Consider the following 25,220-nt stretch of genomic DNA (forward strand, 5'->3'; position numbering starts at 1 on the left):
TTTTTGTGGAAAAAATATGATTTTCTATTTTCACGACTCTACGTTATAAACTTCTGTGAAGCACTTGGGGGTTCAAAATGCTCACCACACATCTAGATAAGTTCCTAGGGGGGTCTAGTTTACAAAATAGTGTCACTTGTGGGGGTGTCCACTGTTTAGGCACATCAAGGACTCTCCAAACGCGACATGGTTTCCGATCTCAGTTCCAGCCAATTCTGCATTGAAAAAGTCAAACAGCGCTCCTTCCCTTCCGACCTCTGCTGTGCGCCCAAATAGTGGTTTACCCCCGCATATGGGGTATTGATGTATTCAGCCAAATTGCACAAAAAATTTTGTATTTCATTTTCTCTTTTTACACTTGTGAAAATAAAAAAAATGGTTCTGAAATAAAATGTTTGTGGGAAAAAAAAGTTAAAGGTTCATTTTTTCCTTTCCACATTGCTTCAGTTCCTGTGAAGCACGTAAAGGATTAATAAACTTCTTGAATTCCGTTTTGAGCACCTTGAGGGGTTCAGTTTTTAGCGTGGTATCACTTTTGGGTATTTTCTGTCAATATTGACCCTTGAAAGTGACATCAAATGTGAGGTGGTCCATAAAAAAAAGGGTTTTGTAAATTTTGTTGTAAAAATGAGAAATCGCTGGTCAACTTTTAACCCTTATAACTTCCTAACAAAAAAAAATGTTTCCAAAATTGTGCCAATGTAAAGTACACATGTGGGAAATGTTATTTATTAAGTATTTTGTGTGATATGACTCTCTGGTTTAAGGGCATAAAAATTAAAAGTTTGAAAATTTCAAAATTGTAAAAAATTTTGACATATTTCCGTTTTTTTTCATAAATAAACACAAATCATATTGAAGAAATGTTACCACTAACATGAAGTACAATATGTCACGAAAAAACATTCTCAGAATCAGTGGGCTACGTTAAAGCGTTCTTGAGTTGTTACCTCATAAAGGGACAGTGGTCAGGATTCTAAAAATTGGCTTGGTGATTAAGTAGCAAAATGGCTGTGTCACTAAGGGGTTAAAAAGAAATTTCCAACTTGCTCAACCCCTCTCACCTAGTTTCCACACTTTATGCAGATACAGTTCTGGAGACATTGCCATTTTCTGTCATTCCTGGTAAGATGTAGGCACAGTCTTTGTTTGCAGGTGATGACTTCATACCTGAACCTCCAGACTATCGCATTACAGGGAGATCTGACAGATCCTCAGTCCCTTGGTTATCTCCCAAGACATGGGTAGACACGTCTTATGTGAAAGCTGTGCAGACACGGAGGCTCCATAAATACTACTGATACCGTCTTCAATAATTAGTGGTTTCTGATATCACATGCTCAGACTACAGTCACGACCATCATGTATATTCCCACTGGCATGTCCAACCATGAATGTGAACTTTACTGTGTCTGGAAATACACACATTACATGGAGCAAGTGCTGCTGCCATTAGTGACAAGACCTAAAGTCACTGGAGGTGGTAACTGCACAAAAAGAGGAAAGACAGAAGGCTGATAGTAGTGGAGGAAAGGAATAAAGGGATGATATTAATTAGAGGTGAGAGGATTGATTCTCGGGACTCCGGTCCAGCGGTCAGGTCAGTGGTGATTGGCGGACCGCAAAACTCTTACCTTCCGGCATTCCCAGCACGGCTTTCGAATAGCCAAATGATGTCGCACCAGACCTGGCTAATTAAAAGCCACACTGTGGACATTAGAAGGTAAGAAATTGACGGTCCTTCCTTTTCGCTGCCAGGTACATCTGATCTAGCCGATGGACCAGAGACCCATGGATTGATCTGCTCATCTCTAATATTAATAGTAACAAAGTGTCTATGATTTGGGGCCTTGATATGGAACACGAAAAGCGATAGTTAAAAGACTTTTTTGAGGGAGAATTTTCTAGGCATGCTCTGTGATCTGTGCAGAGGTTATTGCGCAGAGAGGGAGAGGAGGTGACCATTACATTTTGTGAATGCTGTGATCCTGTGGGGTCAAAATACAAGTGTCACCTTTAATTGTGATTCTGCCTGTGATGAGAATGAAATACCTACAGAAAAGGGATTTAATTAGTACAGACAGTATTATGAGGCTTAGTGGCCACAGTGAAAATTTCAAGACTTTTTTTTTAAAACGCCTCCAATACCTGTACATATTTTCTCACCTTTGTTTTAATGAACACAAAAAAGTCGGTTTCAATAATCGTTTGCGTGCAGGGAAACTATGTATAGTTAGTTTATATTTTGTAGATCACAGAATTATCTGCTAGGTAAGCAAGCCATCAGAGGAAATCCTCCTCCATTGTGCCCTTGGTTTCTCACCTGCTTCAGTTCCTGCCGGGTATTCACGACATGCTTAGAACATGTGAAAAATGCATTGCTTACTCTACCCGCGCACGGGACTCAATGGGCTGTGAACCCCAATTAGCAAGTTCCTCTGCTATTCAGGAGCAGCTATTAGGTGCATCTCTCAGGAGCGCTACTACCGGTTTACAGCTTTTTAGATTATTTTCATGTGGATGTTGCTATGTGAAATGAAATAATCTTATTGATCTCGTTATTGTTCTCATGTTCGGCGCTACCTTTATCCATGTTACACGGCCTTCCTTATGCACGTCATGCTTTCATTTACCGCAGTTAATGACATCCTATATTGATTTTGTGTTCCTATAAAGTAATTCTATTTTGTGTCGAGTCTTCAAAAAAAAAAATCCTGCCGGATTTCTTAGAAGTCTTTTGTGTAGAGAATGTGTGTCTAGGCTGGGATCTTTTTACTTTCCAGTAATAAATGTGATATTTGATTTACTGATGGAGATTTGTTTTTAAGATCGTTATCGTTTTTCTCAAGAAAATTCCAGAACCTCCTTGGTACTGATGATGTTTCTCAGTAATATTTAGCATCCTTCAGTCCACTAGGTAAAGGAGTGTCCAGTGAAAACACATTACCACTAGTGATGAACGAATGTGCTGATTAGGTGTTATCCAAGCATGCTCGGGTCCTAACCGGGTGTTTTCGGCGTGCTCGAAAAATATGTTCGAGTCCCCGTCGCTGCGTGTCTCGCGTCTGTTCGACATCCACAACACATGCAGAGAATGTTTGTTAGGGATTGCCTGTTTGATAGGCGATCCCTGCATGTGTTGTGGCTGTCGGAACGGGCGCGGGGCATGCAGGCGCGAGAATTCGAAAATTTTATTCCAGCACGCCGAAAACTCTCAATCTAGCATGCTCAGGTGCTAACTAGTGATGAGCGAGTATACTGGTTGCTCGGGTTTTCCCGAGCATGCTCGTGTGATCTCCGAGTATTTGGATGTGATCTCCGAGTATTTGGATGTGCTCGGAGATTTAGTTTCTGTCGCAGTAGCTGTATGATTTGCGACTGCTGGACAGCCTGAATACATGTGGGGATTCTCTAACAAACAGGCAATCCCCATATGTATTCAGGCTGTCTAGCAGCCACAAATCATGCAGCTGCAGCACAGAAACTAAATCTCCGAGCACATCCAAGTACTTGGAGATCACACGATTATGCTCGGGGAAAACCCGAGCAACGAGTATACTCGCTCATCACTAGTGTTAACTAACACCTTATCCGAGCACATTTGCTCATCACTAGTTACCATCTTGCAGGATAACTTGCTGACCAGCGAGGGTCCGACTACTAGGACCTGCACCGATCAACAGAACTGGGTACTTTATCTCCATTACAAATGAAGCGTAACCACCTCTCCATTCATTCTTTGTTGGGCAGTCCCATAGGTAATAAATCTAGTAGTGGCTGCTCTGCCCCGTTCTGCCATTCGGTGGTGGTCCCATCAGTCGGACCCTCAATGATCAACCAGTTATCCCATATTCTGTGGATAGAGGGTAACTTGTTTTCACTGGACAACCCTTTTTTAGACTCAGTGAGGGCTCCTGTACTCCAAACAGCCAATGTACAGGTGTAAGAACGGAAAAACGTGACCTTTTTCAAAGCCGGGTATGACCAAGCGTTGTAGTGTAGCACCATTTTCTATGGTGAAACAGGGTGACTAAATGTTGCCACTCACAGATGAGTTGTCTATGGATGTCTGACATCTTCAGCATATACTTATTTCCAGAGAATATGCTTTCACCTCTTTTATAGTTATTCTATCAATCCCCACTGCACCATGCTTCCTAGTGGCAGAAAGGTGAATATGTTGCTAATTTCTTTTTACCAATTTCTCTTCAATTTTCCACTGGGATTTGCAGCAACAGAAAAGTCTTACAGGCTCTTGCCTTTTCCCCACTCTTGCTTTATAAAGGGAGTGTTTCATCACACAATAATTTAGTCAGGGTTTTTTATTAAATATGTTTTTTCTATATCACAGTCTATATTAAATAAAATTTGCAATTTTGACACTTTTCACTGAGGTAACTTTAGACTCATACTAACCTGTTCTTTACAACGCACTTTTCAGCAGCCTCATAATCTTCAGAGGCAGGATTACAATGACTGGTAAAACCCTTTATACACAGCTGACCACCTAGGATCCACCAATCACCGTAGGGGACGCACAGTAAACAAGGTGTGATTCAGTCCAATGCTGCTAATGTACATGTGGATTTCTTAAAGGAACAGGAAGACGTGTTGAATAGCCGCAGTAATCAGTGTGAAAATTGCAAGATTTCTATTTTTTTTTTTTAATACATATCGTAATATGAAAATTAAGAAAAAACTTTTTTCTTTACATTTAACATAAAAATGATATTTAAACTGTAGGTTATTGTCTGATACCACATTCCATTTAATGTTTGGATCGTCTTGCCATCACATCCGTCCAAAGGCCTTTCGACTGGCTGTTACTGAATGTTTGTGGCTTGATATTCTTAGCATTGTACTGTGTATCAAGGTCATCGTTTGGACTGTTTCTGAACCCGTAGCAGTGGGTTTATAGGATGTGCACATTGCAATATTATAACATATTTAGGGATATTTGGGGCTTCATTTTGAGGGATAAATCATGCAAGAAATAAACTCTTTAAATGCTTTATTTTAGGTTGCTCTTCAGAAGATTTCTCCTGAGAAGACTTCTGAACTTCCATTAGTATTAGGCTGGTATGAACGGGTTCTCCAGGTCCAAGGTCTCCAGAAAGCCGCTGCTGCGTCTAATATTACATTTCTACACTTTCCTCATGTGGATTCTCAGCACCAAGAAGTGGCAGCATTATTCAAAGTAGACACCGAAGAAAAGGACATCTCAGAAAGCCATTTTCTAGGAGGTCCCAGGCCCACCATGACCAAGCTGAAAGTAAGATCATCAGTTTGTTGAGGAAAGGGATTTTCCAAAACCGGAAAACTCCATTAGTGTATGTTAATAAAATGTTTTTTTTTTCAGGTGGGTTCACTCCAAAGCCCTCCTGAAAAAGTACTTAAAATATGCTAAAAACAACTAATATCTAGTTACCTATCATTAGATAGGTTGAAAAAAGACCTTGGTCCATCAAGTCCAACTTTTCTCCACAAATTATACATTTTTTGTCACCAAATTATGTGTAACCTACATGTTATGTATATTGAGGAAATCGTTCAGCCTTATTTTAAAGCTGTCATAGAATCTGCCATTACTACCTCTTGTAGTTGGCCATTGAAATTGAAGGTCCATTTTTATTGCACTGTGCTAGGGTTTTCTGTCCGAACAGAGCAAATTCAGGACACCTGTGCCAAATGGGTAAAGTTCTGGTTCCAAGAAAGATAAAATATGTAAAGACAACTAACTATAGAAAAAAAAAAAGGAAACAGACTGCACTGCCACATTATCCTCATTCTGTTTATCCTTGGTACCAGATCCAGCTTAAATCAAATATATGATACCATGTCAGGTGGGGATATACACTCTGTTTTGACCCTATAGGGCCCTATAACTTCTCCCCTACCTGTCAGCGGAGGTTGGCACCCTCTTGGAACACAAATGGCGCCCCCGCTCCACAGTGGCTGTCCCTGCTCACCCTGTTGAGTTCTATGTCTAGAGTATATCACATTAAAGAACAACAAATGGCTGAGTTCAATGTATCACAATCAGAAGACTCATGCCACAAACCACCAAAATGAGAGACGGGTGAGAAACAGTAGCTGGAAAAATACTTATTTTTATGGGATAACAGTGCATGGGGAAACAAATTACACTATACTATCAGTCTCCTCCTGGGCTGGTGGGAGGAAACAATGGTCTTTACCGGTGCTGAGGAATGGTGGGTGGACAAAGTGGCCGCCTGGCACCGGTATGTAGACGATGTGTTTTTTATATGGCTGGGGTCAAAGGAAGAATTTGAAGGGTTCGTACAGGAATTGAATGTGAACCCCATTGGCTTGAGATTTACCTCAGAAATCAGTGATAAGGAATTGGCCTTCCTTGATGTAAAAATTACAAAAGATTCCCAGGGTGCCCTTATGACAAGTGTTTATCGTAAACCTACTGCTACGAATTCTCTCTTGAGATGGGACAGCTGTCATCCTGTCCCACTCAAGAGGGGTATTCCTCGTGGTCAATATCTTATAACCAGAAGGAATTGCTCCAATTCAGAGACGTTTAGAGTGCAGGCTTATGAGCTTAGAGAGAGGTTTAGGGAACGGGGGTATCCCGATCATGTCCTGGAGCCTGCTTTTAGAAATGCTTTGAGTAAGGAGAGACATACATTATTACAACCTAATACTGTAGTCGAGAACAACAATACGGTGAGAGTGATAGGTACCTATGATAACCAAGTAGACCACATATACAGAATTCTCAATAAACATTGGAGCATTCTGCAGGCGGATGCTGAGTTATCAGGCATGATCTCAAGAAGACCGGAGGTTACTTTTTGCAAGGGCCGTTATATCAGCGATAGACTTGTACACAGCCATTATAAGAGAGCTAGACAGGAGGGTACGTGGTTGGAGAGAAAGGTTTGTGGTACATTTAGATACGGAAATTGTTCATTTTGCGGATATGTGACATCCGGCAAGAATTTCACAAGTGCGTCTAATGGTAAAAGTTTTTTTGCCAGGGATTTCACGAATTGTAAAAGTGTTGGAGTAGTATATATGGCGACCTGCTCTTGTCCAAAAAATTATATTGTTAAAACCAAAAGGGAGTTTAGGAGGAGGATAAGTGAGCACTTGGGCGATATAAGAAATAAGAGAGACACCCCTGTGGCCCATCATATATGAGAGAATCATGGGGGCAATGGAGATGTTCTTTCCTTCTGCGTCTTGGAAGTGGTAAAACAAAGTAGCAGACAGGGTGATTGGGATAGATTGATTTTACAAAAAGAGGCCCGATGGATCTTTAAGATGGAATCCGTGGCCCCGAGGGGCCTGAATGATCGACTCACGTATGGGTGCTTCATTTGAAGATGACCCAATATGGCAGATATCGGCTAACTAATTGTCCTCATTGTTAATAGTACAGGAAAACCTTGGATTCTCCATAGATCTAGGAGATGAGTTATGGAATTGCTATGGTCATAATTATTGACCCTTACGAAAAAATTAGTTTGTTATATTAAATTATCAAAGGGGAATCATGAGTGTGGCAACCCGTTATGATTTTATATGATACCATGGGGAGTGAATCCTTTAAGGGTATGATGAGGCTCCTATATATCCACCTAGAGTCATGTGTGTGATTTTTACCAGGTGGGGACATTTAATCAATATTTTTTCACACATGGCATACTGTGAGGGGTGGTAAGGGTTAAATCAGTTTTGTAAGAGAATTTTGAATTAGATGGATATAGTTAAATTGATTGTGCCCCCCCCCTCTTGTTTTGTGGGTCATATCCCTGTAATATTTACTGTTGTAGCGGGTTAATGATGATACCATGTGTCCCCACCTGACATGGTATCATATATTTGATTTAAGCTGGATTTTTTGTAAAAGTTGATCAGCAATTTTTTGTGCCTTTTTTGAGATTTTCTCAATTTTTTTAAAGAATTGTTAATAAAGTATCTTTTAAATAATTAGTTGTTTATCCTTGATACCAGAACTGCACCCCTTTGGCTCAGATGTTTTTCAGTTAGCAGGAAATAACAAAAAGGCTACCACCTCTATTCTCTGAGTTTCTTGTCTGAGACCACACGAAAAGATGAGTTTGTAAAGTGTTCACTGGCTATGGGGCTGTTGGGCAGCCGTTGTTGCTTTGTGGAATGGTGGGCCCAGAGCCTGTCTCATTCCCCTGCAGTTGCATGGTTGTACATCTGATGGCCTTAATAGAGCAGAAACCACCTGCAGAAGGTTACCGTGGCGTGGCAGTGGGCATACACTTTGATGAACCACATTTTTGTAAATTTTGCTTAGCCGCAATAGTCCAATGTATAATATTTGGATATGTGGTCTACTCTTTTTTCTGTAGTTGTGTTGAATTTACTTATTGGACAATGAGGTCCTTGTGGTTCCATCTTGCTTTCCATCAATTTGATGGGAAAAATTGTATTTCATGTTATCCTCCGTCAAATTTGGGAGGCAGACCATAGTATAATTTAGAATATATACCATCTTGAGATCTCACTTAGTCCAGAAACCATTTTATTTTGGTTCAAATCACAAGCTTTCAGGTTGGCTAAAAAAGTCATTAAACTATTGATCCCACTAAAATGGAAGGACACAGATCTGCCAGTGTTCAACACTCCATGCTGAGGCCAAGTCTACCAGTTATGGCCAAAGACTCCCGAGGGGCATCCGAGTGCAAATTCAGCAATGACATCTGCTGGGCTTTTCTTCTCTGCAACTGAGAAAGTTGTTGTGCACATGTTCAGTTGGGGAGGACGAGCGCACAGCCCAGACTGCAGACGTAATTACTGACATTACTTTTGTGTGCCGAAGAGACTTTTGAGGCATCTGAACGGTTCATCAGCAGACGGGTGACCTGGAACTGACAAACAGGACATCATCAAAGTATATTAGTAAAATAAATTAAATTAGTAAAAATATTCTTTTGTATATAGTTATAGAACAGAGTAAAAAAGTAATGCAATATAGTACATAATTGTTGGATATCTGTCCATTGTGTTTCAGTGGTGGAGTTTCCCTTTAAACAGGTTTTTGGCCTCCTCTATGTTTTCCGAGAACTTTCAGAAATTGTACTTGGTTATTTTGTTAGATAACAGATCCTAAGCAACTGCTAATGAAAGCAACGTGCTGCCGACATTCCACGCTCTGCACTCATTTACTTTTTGGCTGAGACTTGAAAGACAGTAAAATAAATATTATAGAAGAAAAAGGTAAATGTTAATATTACCGAAATGTTACTGTATTGTGGTGATCTGATCATACAGTGGTTAGTGGGACTGCCGTAACCTGGGGGGGAAGGATCGGAAAATTTTCACTCTTTCTGGAGTTACACTGTGAGGACAGCGTTTGACCAACATTCTGGAGTACAGACTGTTTTTTTTAAACCCAGTTCAGAAAACCCTGCTTCCCTTCATTCACATAAAATGTCAGATTTATACAGCTCCCCTCCCCTTGAACTGATTTTCTATGCAGTGCACTCCATATAATGAGGGCTACTGGCAGCCAGGCTTGTATAATTTACCTCTATGCCTGTTGTAGTGTAAGAATTAAAGTTTGGGACATCTGACCTATGTAACGATTTGTCATGCAGTCCATCAGTAGTTCTTTGTTACCTATTAAAAAAAAATACTATTTAAAAATTAATGTCCTGATTCAGCAAAGTGTAAAACACTTTGAAAAGTCGTAAAAGTTTTGTGAAACACCTGGTAACACAAAGCCGACTTTCGACTTTATCACACAAGTTTGATGCACCACCAAAAGGAGTGGAGCTGGCACTATATGGAGCTTGGATGCGCCCGCTGGTCAAATTCAGCAAAGTGCCGGCGTTCTTGCATTGGAAACTTTACTCCTGTCCCTGACTGGAGTAGCATTTCTTGCTGGGCTCACATAGGCTCACGTCACTGAGAAGATGTGCCAAATTCATTAACTGGTGTGTACTTCTTAATTAATTTGGTGCATCATACTCCAAAACACCGCTTCATTAAAACTGGCATATGTGGCGCCACTCTTAATAAATCAGGCCCTATATTTTTATTTTTGTGTAGTCTTGACCTCATGACCCAAAACAAGCGTTCAGTCACACGGCTGCAGCTACGCACTTTGCACATTAGCTGTCAAGTGCCGATAAGACTCGTATCCACTTAAGTGTTCTATTAAGCAGATGATCTCGTCATCATGTGACCACAAATTTGCAAATAGCATACTTGTGCTCACATGACCACCCAGTGGCACAGTGAATGCAGGGAAACCATGACATTGTGCACATTGTCACAATTCAGTAATCTGCAATCACATAAAGAGATTCAGAAGTTTGTCTAAAGTCCAAAAACCCTCTTTAAGTTTATTGTAAAATTCATGTAGAATTTCTGATTCCATTGTATTGTTGTATTATCCATTCTTCAGTTCATAGTGACTTTAAAGGGAATGTGTCAGCAAGTTTTTTGCTATTACAACACAGATTTCAACAATGTGTCACATTACAGACTGTGTTCTGTTGTTTACTTTCAATGAAGGTTTTATCACTTAGTGATTATCATTGCCCAAACTACAGCAGTGCATGCTTGCTAGTCTGACTCCGCCCCTCCTATGTTTAGCAGCTCACTGTTTATAGACATTGTACATACAGAGCCTGGTGTGGGCGGGGGCAGCTTTCTAAGCTCTGCTTCATTACTAAATCTAAGACTCTTATTGTTTGAGAACAGCTGCACCCAATAATCTAAGTGATATATCATTAGATTCAGCTTCTCTTTGCCTACATCAGGCTGCTCTCAGATGAGGTGGCAAAAGCTGCTGACAGACTCCCTTTAAGTGCTAATTTGTAACCTAGAGAAACCTGAAGAATATGTTAGGAGACTATGATAGGCTCTTGAATTTCGTATCTGTTAAAGTATCTGTCTACCTTCCCCATTATCGTAGCTTTCTAGGGATTGAAGCACATGTACTTGTCTTTTGCCTTAATTTGTATTCATTCTTGTTCAGGAACATGGCATTGAGGTGGTCTTTTCTCCCCATCCCTGCCCATCCCAAATTATTGACTGGGGTAGTCTTCCTGCAGCAGTAAGCCCAGCTGAAGGTAAGTGTGAATATTCCTCGCTAGACTGAATATATTGGAACTTGGATTAATAATATGTCAGTCAACTGAACATGACATGTGTAATTTTTCATCTTTCCATCAAACGTTCCATAAATTTATAGAAACCTATACAGGGAATGGACTTGGATCTCCCTACATACGCACCACATAACCAGCATTTAGTTAACTGTAAACCTGGCTGTTATTTCTCTTTCAACCATTTTATTGATTTGCCAGGACAGTTTTCGAACTTCTGACACATACGAATAAGATGTCTCACATGTGATTTTGTATCAAAGCGTTTTCTAAGCAAATGCTAAAAAATTCATGTTTTGGGCTAAAAACTTGTCCCAAGCAGTCAGAAACCTGTAAAAGTGCAAGATGTGCAGTTTATACATGACTATGATTATATGCACAAATCTTCATAAACTCGTCAAAACCTTTCTGATCCAGATGCCACCAAATGTCCTGATTCGATGTACAGGCTTTGAGATGTATCTTTGTAGGTTTTCATGTAGGTATTCATTGTTCTCACCCTCGCTTGTTTAGAATATGGGAATAGGTTAAAGAAAAGGACCATGGTGCAGCAGTGTCGTACTGAGTTGGAAAGGGCCCACCAAGAACATTGTCTCTGGGGGACCACTATTTAGCTAAATGCAAATACTACATTACTCTCTTTTACAGATTTACCTGTATTTCTATATAATAATAAACTAGGTAATTGTTGAATGAATGATGAGATGCTGCTTTTGTCTGTACATAGTGAAGAAAATGTATTGGTGCTAAAGCAACAGGCCCGGCTGTAAACCACGGAGGAATGAAGGAAAAGCTGCCTCCCCGCCTGACCGGAGATGAACTGATTAGCGTGGGAAAGTTTCTGAATACTTTCCCACGCTGTCAGTTCACTGCGGGTCAGGCAGGGAGTCTGTGCAGCCTCAGTGATTACCGCTGACGTCACTGAGGCGCATCTGCCGCCGAATGATTCACTGTGCCTGCGACGGTGTTCCGCTGGTGGTACCGCGCAAGAGGCTGTGTGTGTGTGTGTCTGAGTGTGAGTATATGAGAGTGTGAGTGTATGGGTGTGAGGGTGAGTGTGTGTGTGTGGTGCGTGTGGCGTATAGAGTGTGTGTGTGTTTCTGTGTGGTGCGACGGTGTTCCGCTGGTGGTACCGCACAATAGGTTGGTACCAGCAGCAGTTTCCATATTGAGACACCCATCACTTGTAAATAATTCTAAAAATTCAACAAATCAAATATCTTATTATTTATCTCTTATGATGAGCTCTTGTCATGCCTTGGGATTCGATCGGGTGGCCCTGTGCTCTGTTGTTGGCGTGTCTTTCCGCTGAGCCACAGCAGGTTCTGTCACTGAGTGCTGATTACTTTTTGACTTTGTCCATTCCTTTCAGACAGCAGGTGTTTTTTTATTTATCTAGACTGGCCTATCACACTGCAGTTGCTACTATATAAACCCTCCTCCTGCTGGAGATAGTCTTTAGTGGATCCTACTTCTGAGTATCCAGGCCAGCTGGTTAAGTGTACTATGGGGTTTCTTTCTTTTACTGCACTCTCTCTCTCTCTCTCTCTTTCTTAGGAGGTACATGATACACTCGACAGCTTTCTAGGGAGCCAGGTCCAAGTTGTCCTCTCTAGTTGGGTTAAAGATGGATGGATTCACACAATGGCTAAATAAACTAATATTGTTTACTAAAATGATAATGGAAAAATACATCACATACAAAAAACATACAAGAGATCAAGAGATGTGAACAGCTATGAAATAAAAACAGCCAATACTCACCTCCTGGTGCTGGTGCCGTTTCAGTGATGTGTACGTTGAAGCTTGCGGGACGTTATGTCATGTGGGCCCAGCAGCCAATAAGTTGTCACTTCACTCTCACATTCTACGTAACTGGCATTCAGAGAGAGATAAAGAGCAGCAGCTCTCTTTTCTTCGGGTTTCCATTTCATCTAAAGGAAGTGAGAGTGAAGTGGCCGCTTAGTGGCTGCTGGGCTCACGTGTCATAACATCCTGCCGAGACCAGGCGCCAACACTGCAGGAGCGTCGCTGGCTTTGGAGGTTATTATAGGCGGTTTTATTTTAAATATTCCTTCTCACAGGACAGTAGTAGAATTCAGTCCTGAAACACTTGGTCCTGGGACCCAAAATATCCAATAAGAATCCAAAGGTGGATTCATTCATGTTATTATGAGATCATGCACCACTTTTATATGATTAATTCATAAAACACTTGGCAATACGGCCTAAAACGTCCAACCAGTATCCAGATTTAGATCATCATATGAAAGCCTCTGAACTTACACCACTTTGGTGATCTTGTATTTAGTCGTAATGAATCTATTGCAAAAGAATGTAAACTGGCATATATTATAGTATAAAACATCAGTTGTATTAGTTTAAATTTCTCCACATTTTTTACTGTTTCCAGGGTAAATCTAACTTTGTACTTCGTTAAAAATTCAAATTGAGCCCTCTAATAGTTAAAGGGGTTGTCCATTACTAGGACAATCCTTTCTCTATGGAAATGTTTTCCCCGTTAAAGTAAAAACATCTGTACTCACCTCCGGTGCCGGCGCCATTCTAGCGGTGACGGCACTCACGTTCCAGGGACTCACGTGAGCTGGTTATGACATGTGAGCCCTGCTCCCAATCAGTGCTGGCATCACTTTCTCCACCTTCAGGCATATAACTAATCAATGAGAGGTTGGAGCTGGACCTGGCCTTTCACCTCCTCTTTATTACTTATAAATCCAAAGGCGGGAACAGTGATGCCAGCACTGATTGGGCACAGGGCTCACGTGACATAAAACATCACGCGAGTGCAGACAACACTGGAATGGCACCAGCCCTGGAGGTGAGTATAGGTGCTTTTATTCTAACGGGGATTGAGAAAGGGTTGTCCTAATAGTGAACAAACCCTTTAAAGGGAATTTAGCTTAACAGTCAATGCAGAAATGGAGAAAATATCCTATGTGCTGTACAGTATCCCGATATTCTTTTAAAGGCAAACTCCTGCCGACTCTTGGAAACACGGTCTCCTTGTTTCTTTGCCAGCCAAATAACCATACAAGTTCAATTCCGATATCAATAAACTGACTGGTTAGGAAAATTAATTTTCAGATACTCTATTGAGACCTATAATGTGACAAAGAACATCTCTGTGTCTGGAGGGTCCATATTGTCTGTATACTACATAGACAACCCATTGAATTCAATAGACACCATGTAATACCTCATTTCTCCTGAGGTGGCAATGCAGGGATATTTAATACTTGCTGTTCCAATCAAGTGATTGCCTTGTGATGATCTTATTGTCAGGGAACCCTTGTAGCAGAAAAAAAGATTAGCCAAAGTAGACAGTCCCTACTTAAATCTGCATCAAAGTCTGATAATTTTATATAATTGAATTGGAGTTCTGATGTGCATATTGATGTCTTATTCTTGACATTTATTATATTTGCTTTACATGCCATTAATACAAAAAATTATCTTTCAGGAGTTATTTTATTTTTTTTTATTATTTTAAAGTTTTGCTAACTTAAATGTGATAATTCTGAAAATCCGATGATCTGACTCTTCTCACAAATGTCAGGTTTTCAGAATTTTGGTGTGCTTCTTTAAGGAAACCTGGCAAGTAGTTTTGACCACCTAAATCGCTGTCCGCTTTATATTATACCCCCAACATGCACGTGAGATCCGAACCCAAAGAGCGCGAGACTCTAAACTTCAGAGTATTTAGGACATCAATCAATCCACGGTGGGCATGGTAGGCCACAAATAATGTTAAAGGGATGTTTTGTAAATGCCATTGAGACCCCTTCAGCCCAGGAAACCTTTTCAGTTCACTTGTTGATCTCAATTGACAGGTTTCTGACCCCAGATATAGCTCATTACAGTGGAACCCCAACCTCCATGAGTTAGTACAGAATTTCTTGTTCTCTAAACACAGAGAGGGCCTGTTGTCAGGAATGGTGCCCTGCTTTAAGTCCTGAGATGTGGGAACATGAATTCTCTCGTCTTATCTATGTCTTATCTCTGGCGTATTAAACAAGGATTCACTTTTTACATTTTTGACTTGTAAAACTTATGATAAATTGTGCATGGCCATTTAAATTCCTTACATGTTACTGTTATCTACATGGATCTTTTCTGTATACATAGTAATATATACAAAGCAATCTAGTCTAGAAGTGCAATTTATTACTATTAATACTGTGTGTAGTTTTTATTCTTTTCACTGTAGCTCCTCTCACTTACCCGGAATTAGCCACAATCCTGACCGCGGCCAGGACCCCAGAAGCCACTTAACCTTATCATATATCATTATAAATAGAAATGTGCACTTTTTAAAACTTCTTTATTTTTCCAATACAAAATTAAAAAAATAGGCCAGCATTCTCTCCCCAATACTTCGTTTCACGTGATACCTACCGAAATTAATAGAGAAGGATCATGTGACAAACCATGCAAGACTGCTCTGAAATAGGAACGCCGCATCATATGGTCCTTTTCAGAGCTACTGACTGGCTGAGAGGGCCGATGTGTTGCACCATGTGATAAGTGTTGGTTATTTCCATGCTGTTTAAGTCATTGGGGTGTCTTAAAGGAGTTGTCCACTACTTCTGAATCCCTGTGTTTCCTCCCAGCCAGTGCTGCCACCGGAAGTGAGAATAGGTGTTACACTGTGTGCCCACGTTGCGTTTTTTATGCGTTTCCGCCGCATTTTTGCATCAGCGGAAACACTTAAAAAACGCTAATAAAACGCATCCCCATGCAATCCTATGGGATTCCGCAGTTGCTGTGCCCATACTGCGGATTTTACCGCTACAGAATCGCATAGCGGTAAAATACGCAACATGTCCATTAATTCTGCTGAATCGCGGCGATTCTTCCGCCATAGGATTGCATTGAAACGCTCACTTTACGCATGTGACTCTGGGGGCCGACAGAGGGTAAATAAATCCCAATTTTTAATTTTTTTTATTATTTTTAACATTCTATCTTTTACTTTTGATGCTGCATAGGCAGCATCAATAGTAAAAAGGTGATCACACTTGTCAAGCACTATGCTTGACAAGTGTGACTAACCTGTCAATCACTTTTCCAAGCGCGTTTTACCCGCGGCAGGGAGTTGAGTAAATGCTGCGGACGTTTCCGCAGCATTTCTGCAATGTGGGCACATAGCCTTAGTGTTTTACTGGGAGGAAGCATAGTGAAATAGAAAGGGTTGTCTGAATATTGCGCAAGGAGTGGTCCACTACATGGACAACCCCTTGTAAAATAAAAAATAACACATACATGCCTACTGCACTAGTGTCGTTCCAGCAATATTGGCACCAGGTCTGCTGGGATTAATATAACATTGGCTGCAGGGCTCCACGTGGCATAACAATCAGTGGCCAATATTGGGCGGAAGAAGTGAGAACACAGTAGCCTAATAGTGGACGCTGATGTACCACGTGAGTCCTGGGAGACCTAACTCCAAAATGTTTATTTTAAAAGGGGGACTACTTCATTTTTAATAGGGTTGCCCATGTGGTGGAAACCCCTTTTTAATCTTTCAAGTGCTGATTTTCTATCTCGAATTGGGTTAGGCTTATGTAAATATGCCCAAAATGAGCACTACTTAGAGTTTTTAAGTTGTGGGGTGGAGATATAAGGCCTGCTAATTGTATTCACTAGTACAGTGGTCACTATGCAGTAGCTTGGCCCCCTATGTGTGGCCCCTACCAAAAGCTAAGTGGCTGGCCATAGGAGCCGTGCGTTCTAACCATATGTACATCCACAATGGCCAATGTTGTAAACATATCCTGACTTCCAGGCAGTGCCATTACAACGGGATAATGTTGTGCTAATCTTTGAGATGTTATAGTTCCTTTTTACTCTGCATTGAAATCTTACTCCTCCATTTTGAGTTAATTTTTCCTTGCAAAAGTCACTCAAAATCATACTCTGTTTTCAGGATACATAAGGCTTGGGGGACCGCTGTAGCATTATTACTGTATTAGAACTGGTTGTGAGAATGCTTCAAAGAGGGGCCTTTCAGTAGATACTTGTGGAAATGACAAAAACTCAGAAAATTAAACCTATTTGACTACTAGCATAGAGACGTATATCTGATCATGTCATCCACAATCAGACAATCATCCTAATAATTCCTAGTCTATTGTGCACGTAGCGAGTGTTTGGGAAATGGGAGTAAGGGAAAGACCCAGACACACACGGCGGTAGGTTAGCTTGAGAACGAAAGATTGCACACATTAAAATTCAACATGTCTGTTCTTTTTGTCCTCACATCCAATGTAAATGGTCTTTATAGCCCACACCGATCATTCTAGCTTGCATGGTATAACTACAGCACAAATTGCTCATTATCGACACCGCTGAATATGTTATTAAGATGCTAAGGAATGACCGAAAACCCTCAGCGTCGCCTGTGAGTCCCTATAGGTGCACCTGCTTATGTATTTCCTGACGAGGCGGCTGATGGAGTTAAAAGCTTCCATTTCAGACTCATCTACAGGGACATACTTATGTATTTGACCTAAGCAAACTACTTGTGTTTGTTAATCCCCTGTAAAGATGTGAACTCACAGGTTATTGACTGGGACGCTGAGTGATTATTGGGGTCGGCTGCATCCTAATGAACCCTTCTTGGCACATGCATCGTCTTAATATTGGCACGGGATTTTCCTTCTGAAGCTCCGACATTTCATCATTGCTGTAAGAGGAATTTTTGGAGGGGATTTTAAGCAAATCACATGGCTGAAGAATAAGCGTCTTGTAAGAAGTACCCAAATCCCTCATCGCAGACAGCGTGGTTTGTTTCCTGAAAGCCTCTGTGTTTTCCCCCCGAAAAGGGAATAAATGAATATGGTAAACCTGGCTTTTGTCACACCTCTGGATTGTCCTCGGGGAAATGCTGTTAATCGTGTGACGCAGCAAAAGACATGGGGCAGGTGGCAAGCAAGTGTGTAATGTGATGAAGGTCAGTGATTGTGATGTGAGACAGCTGCCATGAAAGCCGGCGTTAAAGTAGGAAACGTCTCGGCCCAGCCAACTGTTACCGCCATTTGGACTTTCTATAATCACTTGCAGCTACGTCTAGCTTCTGTCATGTCTGAGACTTTTTTATCTGTACAACAAGATGGAGGAGGCTTTAAAACTCCTTATAAAACAGAGACACTTTAAAAATCTACAAAACAGGGCCCGCATACCTAAAGTATTAAATTAATATGTGGGTGCAGAAATACGCCACGGTGGCCAATATACGAACAAGTATACATTCACTATCCATCAGCACACTGCAACTATTGATTATATGTATTCCACTGCTACTCTACACGTAAAAAACATAAGATACTTAGGTAACATTTTTTGATCAAAAAGCATAAAAGCCATCCAACCAAGTCAAGGTGTACCTGAACATGGATGGTACAGCCAGGCCTCAGAGGAAATGGGGAAAAGATAGAAACCAGGCTTAGCTCATAATGAACTAAATAGCAAAGCCACTAAAGAAGGCTCAAGGTCTCCAAAAATTCATTTTTAAACAGCAAACAAAAAGGCAGCAACACTTACCTTCCCAGATCTTGAAACAAATGCACTACAGGGTGCAGCCAGCCCATAAAGCTAGATGTCAGCAACACAGATGCAAAATAATAGATAAGCAGCCACTCTCCACCTACCCATTCCTGGAGGGGTGACTGCCCAGTATACAATTGCACAATAAAGGCCCACATAGGGCGTTGTTCACACAAAGGTACCGCACAGTATCTGGTTCACAGCCTATTAGTCACGCCCCTACTTTTCGATTATCGGGCCTTTATTGTGCAATTGTATACTGGGCCGTCACCCCTCCAGGAATGGGTAGGTGGAGAGTGGCTGCTTATCTAGTATTTTGCACCTGTGTTGCTGACATCTGGCTTTATGGGCTGGCTGCACCCTGTAGTGCATTTGTTTCAAGATCTGGGCAGGTAAGTGTTGCTGCCTTTTTGTTTGCTGTTTAAAAATTAGCTCATAATGAACCTTTTTTTTCGGGAAAGATGGGTGGACAATGGTGCTCCCCCAAAGCTCCACCACAATGCAAATTACAGCAGCACAAGAGTCGTTGACACTCAGTATGTGTTCATGTTTGTATATTGACCACAATGGCGTATTTGTGCATCTGTACAATAATTTATTGCTTGAGGTGTGCGGGCCCCTCTCTTCTTTTTTTGTACTATCCATTGGCAAGCATGCCACCTCATCAAACATCATACCCAAAAAAGGTTTAATTACAAGTTAAGCTTTGTTCCTATCTTTCTTTTTTCATTCTTCTGTTACCCTTGTCAGAATAAAAACTTTGGGGCTAAAACAACATTTTTGTGGGGAAAAAGGTGCTCACCACACATCAAGATAAATTCCTTGAGGGGTCTAGTATCAAAAATGGGGTCACTTGTGGGGGATTTTTACTGTTTTGGTACATCAGGTGTTCACCAAACACAACATTACACCCGCTGAACATTCCAGCAAAATCTGCATTCCAAAACGTCACTTCATCCTTTCTGAGCCCTGAGGAGTCTAGTTTCCAAAATGGGGTCACTTGTGGGGGGTTTCCACTCTTTAGGCACATCAGGGGCCCTCCAAAAGGGACAAGGTGTCCACTAATGATTTGAGCAAATTTTGCATTCAAAAAGTCAAATGGCGCTCCTGTCCTTCAAAGCCCTGCTGTGCGCCTAAACAGTAATTTTCCTAGATATATTAGGTATCTGCGTGCTCAGAAGAAATTGTACAACAAATTGTTTGTTTCAATTTCTCCTGTTACCCATGTGAAATTGCAAAATTAGAGGGTAAAAACATTTTTGTGGGAAAAATGTGATTTTTTTTTTTTTTCACAGCTCAATGTTATAAACTTCTATACCTGAGGGGTATAGTTTCCAAAATGGTGTCAGTTGTGAGCGGTTTCCACTGTCAGGGGCTTTCCAAACGTGACATGGTGTTCGCTAATTATTCCAGCAAATTTTACATTCAAAAAGTCAAATGGCTCTCCTTGAAGGTGATACAGCAACTTTAGAAAGCACACCTATAGTATTCTAATTGCTGCCTGTGTTCTACAGAGAATGAAGTTTATTATGGTGTACTAATTAGGGTAAGTGTGTGCACCCTTAGGCTATGTGCCCACGTTACAGAAATGCTGCGAAATTGTCCGCAGCATTTCCGCAAGTCCCCGCGCGGGTAAAACGCATACGGAATTCGCATGTATTTTCCCACAGAACCCAAGCGTTTTTAGCTTGCAGAATGCTAGCGCTTTTCCAAGCGATTTGAAGCACCACTTGGAAAAGTGATTGACAGGTTGGTCACACTTGCTTGACAAGTGTGTCAAACTTTTAACTCTTGATGCTGCCTATCAGTTTCCACTGCGGCAAAAGCGTGGTGGAAACAATTAAAAAAAGCAACGTGGGCACACAGCCTTAGTGTGCCTAAAAGACTGAGTGCACTGTTTCGCCCACTAGTTTTACATGACTCCACCACCCTCATTGGTGACTGACAGCACTGGCTTTCCTGGAGCACCCTAATTCACATTCTGCAGAATGGAGGGATTTACTAGAACACCAAGTGTGATTTCTATAGGCTTTACATCCCCTTCAGGCTTTGTGTATACTGTTTGGACTGACAGACTCATATTAGCGACTGGTTTATCTGTGAAGAAAAATATTCAGGATTGAGAGTCCTCAGTAGTTGATACCTTTTAATGGCTAACTGAAAAGATGGTAATACATTGCAAGCTTTCGAGACTACTCAGGTCTCTTCATCAGACCTGAGTAGTCTCGAAAGCTTGCAATGTATTACCATCTTTTCAGTTAGCCATTAAAAGGTATCAACTACTGAGGACTCTCAATCCTGAATATTTTTCTATCTACTGGCTAACACGGTACAAAGATATACATCTTTCCTGTATGGTTTATCTGTAAAACTGTACAGCCATTATCAATCAACAATCTACATGGATTTTTTTGGCCTCTCCATGGGACTGTGCCCTTAATGTTATGGCTGATATAAGGTGGCGGGGCACTTCATATAGCAGCAGATATAATAGAAGGAATAGCTATTACAGTGCCCCTGGGGCCTTTTACTGTGAATTTTCAGCCCAGTCAATCACCGGGAATAGTGGTCACATTTGATAAGTGCACTCCGACACATTAGAGTCATGATCTGTAACAGCGCAGGCAAGCCGCTCTTTATGAATAACTTATAATGCTAGGACTTCAAGTAGCGCATCGTTCTCTAACCTATCTTTCACAATTATTTAATTTTCATAAGAAAACATTCTTAAAGGACAGTTGAATTTTCTTGCTAAAATATGCTGAAAATATGCTTGGTGTTAGAAATTGCTGTGATGATATTTTGCACCATCTTTGTTAGATTTTTCCATTTACAGTCATGTAAATGTAAAACTAGTAACATAATTCTTATGTCTGAAAGCGTTTGTCATTCAGTGGTGGTACATACACTAGGGTGCAGAAGGATCTATTGATGGAAATGCTGTGCTCACGTCCATCAGTGGGGGTGGGTGACACTGTCACTTTATACACTTTTTATCTTCATTTGCAGCCCATTGCTCAGTGCATTGACATGAAATATGTAAACAATATCGGATTTTATGGAAACCTTTTATGTGTACATTTTATTATGTGCATTGTTCTGCTAATGCTTCTGAGCAAGTGTGGTGTATTAATTATACTAATTAGGTGAGCTCGATGTAACTAACTACCAGGTAATCATTAGAGCCTCTGAAGGTGAGGATAGGCGTAGCCACAGATAGTCACCAGGTACCACTCCAGGATAGTCCACAGATCTGTAGCAGCTGACCAGAGAGTCAGAAGACACGGTTGCGATGTACAGCAGGGCGAAGGCAAAGACGTGGTCAGGGCAGGCAGCACACGATAAGCATACAAAACGGAGGTCAAGATCGGAGAGGTCAGACAGGGCGCGTGTACAAGCCTGGCCAATAACATGAGAAGCAGTACAAATAAGCGCATACATTGGATACTAGCAGATGAATTAAGTAGGAACCAACGTTCAGGCAAGGAATGGTGGGGAGCAGCTGCCTTATAAAACCACTGTTGCTTAGGGATAAGCTGGGGAACGTAAACACTGTGGGACACAGCAGGGTTAAGTTCCTGCAGGATCTTGCTGTGCCTCATTATAAAACTAGTGTGCCTCATTATAGCCAGGAGGAGACAGCAGGGAAATGCAGCAGAGCTGGAAGAGCTGCATGAGGACTCAGCCTGACACAGGAAGAAAAAGAGCGGTGAACATAGAGAGTAGCACGCCGCTGAGAACACGAGTGTATCAACATTTTTCACCACCATTTTTCCCCAAAAAATTGATTCTACTTCCAGCTTGTAAACGGGTTTGATGTCCTGTAGTTGCAGCAGAAATCAGCACCATAGAAGTTCTAGTGATCCTTTCATTGGCTCTTTATAAAATGGAGTAGATAACCCACTACTAGAAACTTCTGTCATTTTCTTCTTGGTTTTTCTGCTTGGTAGCGATTGATGAATGTCAACCAGACTAGATGCCACCAAAATATGCAGCACCCCAACAAAAATCAGTTTTTTCTCTTGTTAAATGCAAGTAGACTTATGTATACTTACTCATTTTCATTCTCCCAAGGCCATGACTAATATAGATAATTATGTACATGTCCTAAAAGTATATACCCCCAGTATTCCTTTTTTCCAGTCAAGTCTCTAATTTAATTTCTTAATTTTCATTAGGACGAGTCATCAGTGTAAGACGGGTGGTGGTCTGGCACTCGGCACTGGCACCAGTTCCCTGTATCAGTGGTCAGATGTAACACTATATGGACTGGAGCACCACCACTCGGTAGCACCAGTTACTGGTACTGCAGATCAGCTCCGATTCAAAGCCGTCTAAATCCTGGCCCCATGCCGGAGATTCTGACAGCTGATCAGTATGGCTGCTATGTGTCGTACCCCCCTAGGATTATATTCAGTATCTTATATTTAGGGATTTTCCATTACATCAATACTGAAGTACTGGAAAACCCCAGGAATCACATGAAATTCATTCGCTGTGCATAATATGGAAATATTTTAGACCAATGGTTATATGACTACAAAATCAAAGATATAAGACTAAAATTTACATCCCCAAAAATGAAAACATTCATGAGACAAGGCAGCTAAACGATTCAAGATACGGAACCAAATTCATCATTGTTTTTTCTTCGGTTTTCTGGAGTAATTTGCTCATTTTTATTGGCTTTCGGATCTGTGCGTTCTTTTCTATACAATTTGTGCCCCTTTTAACCCCTTCACAACGGGGCCCACTTTTTATTTATTTTTTTTTTGTATTTTTCTTCACAGAACCATAACTCTTTTATTTTTCTGTCCACATAGACATATGATGGCTTTTTTTTGTGGGGCGAGTTGTACTTTTGTATGGCACCATTTATTTTGTGTACTTGAAAATGGGAAAAAAAATCCAAGTAGGGAGAAATTGTGAAAAAAAACACAATTCTGACATTGTTTTTTGGGAATTGTTTTTGTGATGTACATTTTGGGGTAAAAGTGACCATGTAATATGATTCTCCTCATCAACATGATTACAGCAATACCACACATGTCCAGATTTTTTATTATTATTTTTGTAGTGAAAAAAAATCTGAAGTTTGAAGAAAAAACAAACGTTTGGAGTACTGTGTCCATTTTTCAAGACCCGTAGCATTTTTATTTTTCATCCGATGGAGGGACAATTTTGGTTCTGAAGTCCTCGGACAGTTCTCTTTCTCCTCTTTCTGTTCTCCATGCTTAGTATGGTGCACACACAGACACAAGCAAAGATTGAATCGACTTCTCCTCCTTTGGGAGAACGGTGTATGAAAAAGGCCGCCCAGATGAATGCGGGCATTAGGATATGCTAAGAGTGGGGGCCCCCCTTACAAGAGCGCATATACAGGCATCGGTGTATAGGACTAATACACATGAGATGAGTATAATGTCATATTATTATTGCACCATGAGAGTATTTAATAGGCAGTAATATTGTGGAACATAGGGCAATATATTACACTGGACTCCATGGGTGCTTTTTATGATTCATTTTGACCTAAAATATGCGGCTATAATATAGATATATTGGAGTTGGAGAAATAATTTTCTCCATATTGATTCGCCTTGTCTCTATAACTGTTCTTAAAGGTTTGAAATGGAAACAAGAAACGTAATAGCTTCCTAAATTGGATACTGTAAGAACTAAAAAAGTGTCGTTATATATGCTGAGATGGTATATGGTTAATGTATCTGGAATAATAATACCTGGTCACATATAGACACAAAAAAGAGAAATATTCCGTTTAGTATCTGGATAAAATAAGGCGTCTCATACAATTTGTTTTTATTGGCACTTTTGCACAGGCACTATTATTTTATGTTATGGCACCATGTTTTTCACTATACAGGTTTTAAACTTGTGATTAAAAGTTAAGTTTTAATATTCTTTGTAATATATATCCAAACCAATTTGCTATATACAATACCACACATGTCCAGATTTTTTATTATTATTTTTGTAGTAAAAAAAAATCTGAAGTTTGAAGAAAAAACAAACGTTTGGAGTACTGTGTCCATTTTTCAAGAGCCGTAGCATTTTTATTTTTCATCCGATGGAGGGACAATTTTGGTTCTGAAGTCCTCGGACAGTTCTCTTTCTCCTCTTTCTGTTCTCCATGCTTAGTATGGTGCACACACAGACACACAAGCAAAGATTGAATCGACTTCTCCTCTTTTTATCTGGTTTCATGTGTGATTCTCATATTGCCCACACCTGCTACTTGCCACAGGTGAGTTTGAGCGAGCATCACATGCTTGAAGCAAAGTTGTTTACCCACAATTTTGCAAAGGTGCCAGCAATTTTGTCCAGCCTATTTTTGGTGTCTTGTGTGAAATTATGTCCAATTTTTTTTTTTTTTTTGTGTTATTCCAATACACACAAAGGAAATAAATGTGTGTATAACAAAAGTTGTGTAATTGCAATAATTTAGTGGGAGAAATACTTCATTTTCTGGAACAATTTCAAGGGTGCCAATACTTTCGGCAATGACAGTAT

General features: G+C 40.6%; 1 protein-coding gene across 6 annotated transcripts in view; it reads left to right on the forward strand.

Annotated features, from left to right (window-relative positions):
- The window catches only part of GSTCD (glutathione S-transferase C-terminal domain containing), a 196,373-nt gene that overhangs the window by 65,926 nt on the left and 105,227 nt on the right, over positions 1-25,220 (forward strand). For all 6 annotated transcript variants that reach the window (XM_073571819.1, XM_073571814.1, XM_073571815.1 and 3 more), the window contains 2 exons: positions 5,021-5,272; positions 10,994-11,087. In XM_073571819.1, coding sequence (XP_073427920.1) covers positions 5,021-5,272; positions 10,994-11,087 — 346 coding nt within the window. The remainder of the gene's footprint in view (positions 1-5,020; positions 5,273-10,993; positions 11,088-25,220) is intronic.

The sequence above is a fragment of the Dendrobates tinctorius genome, unplaced genomic scaffold, assembly GCF_039654945.1.
Source record: "Dendrobates tinctorius isolate UK_male_01 unplaced genomic scaffold, ASM3965494v1 ptg000030l, whole genome shotgun sequence".
Lineage (NCBI taxonomy): Eukaryota > Metazoa > Chordata > Amphibia > Anura > Dendrobatidae > Dendrobates > Dendrobates tinctorius.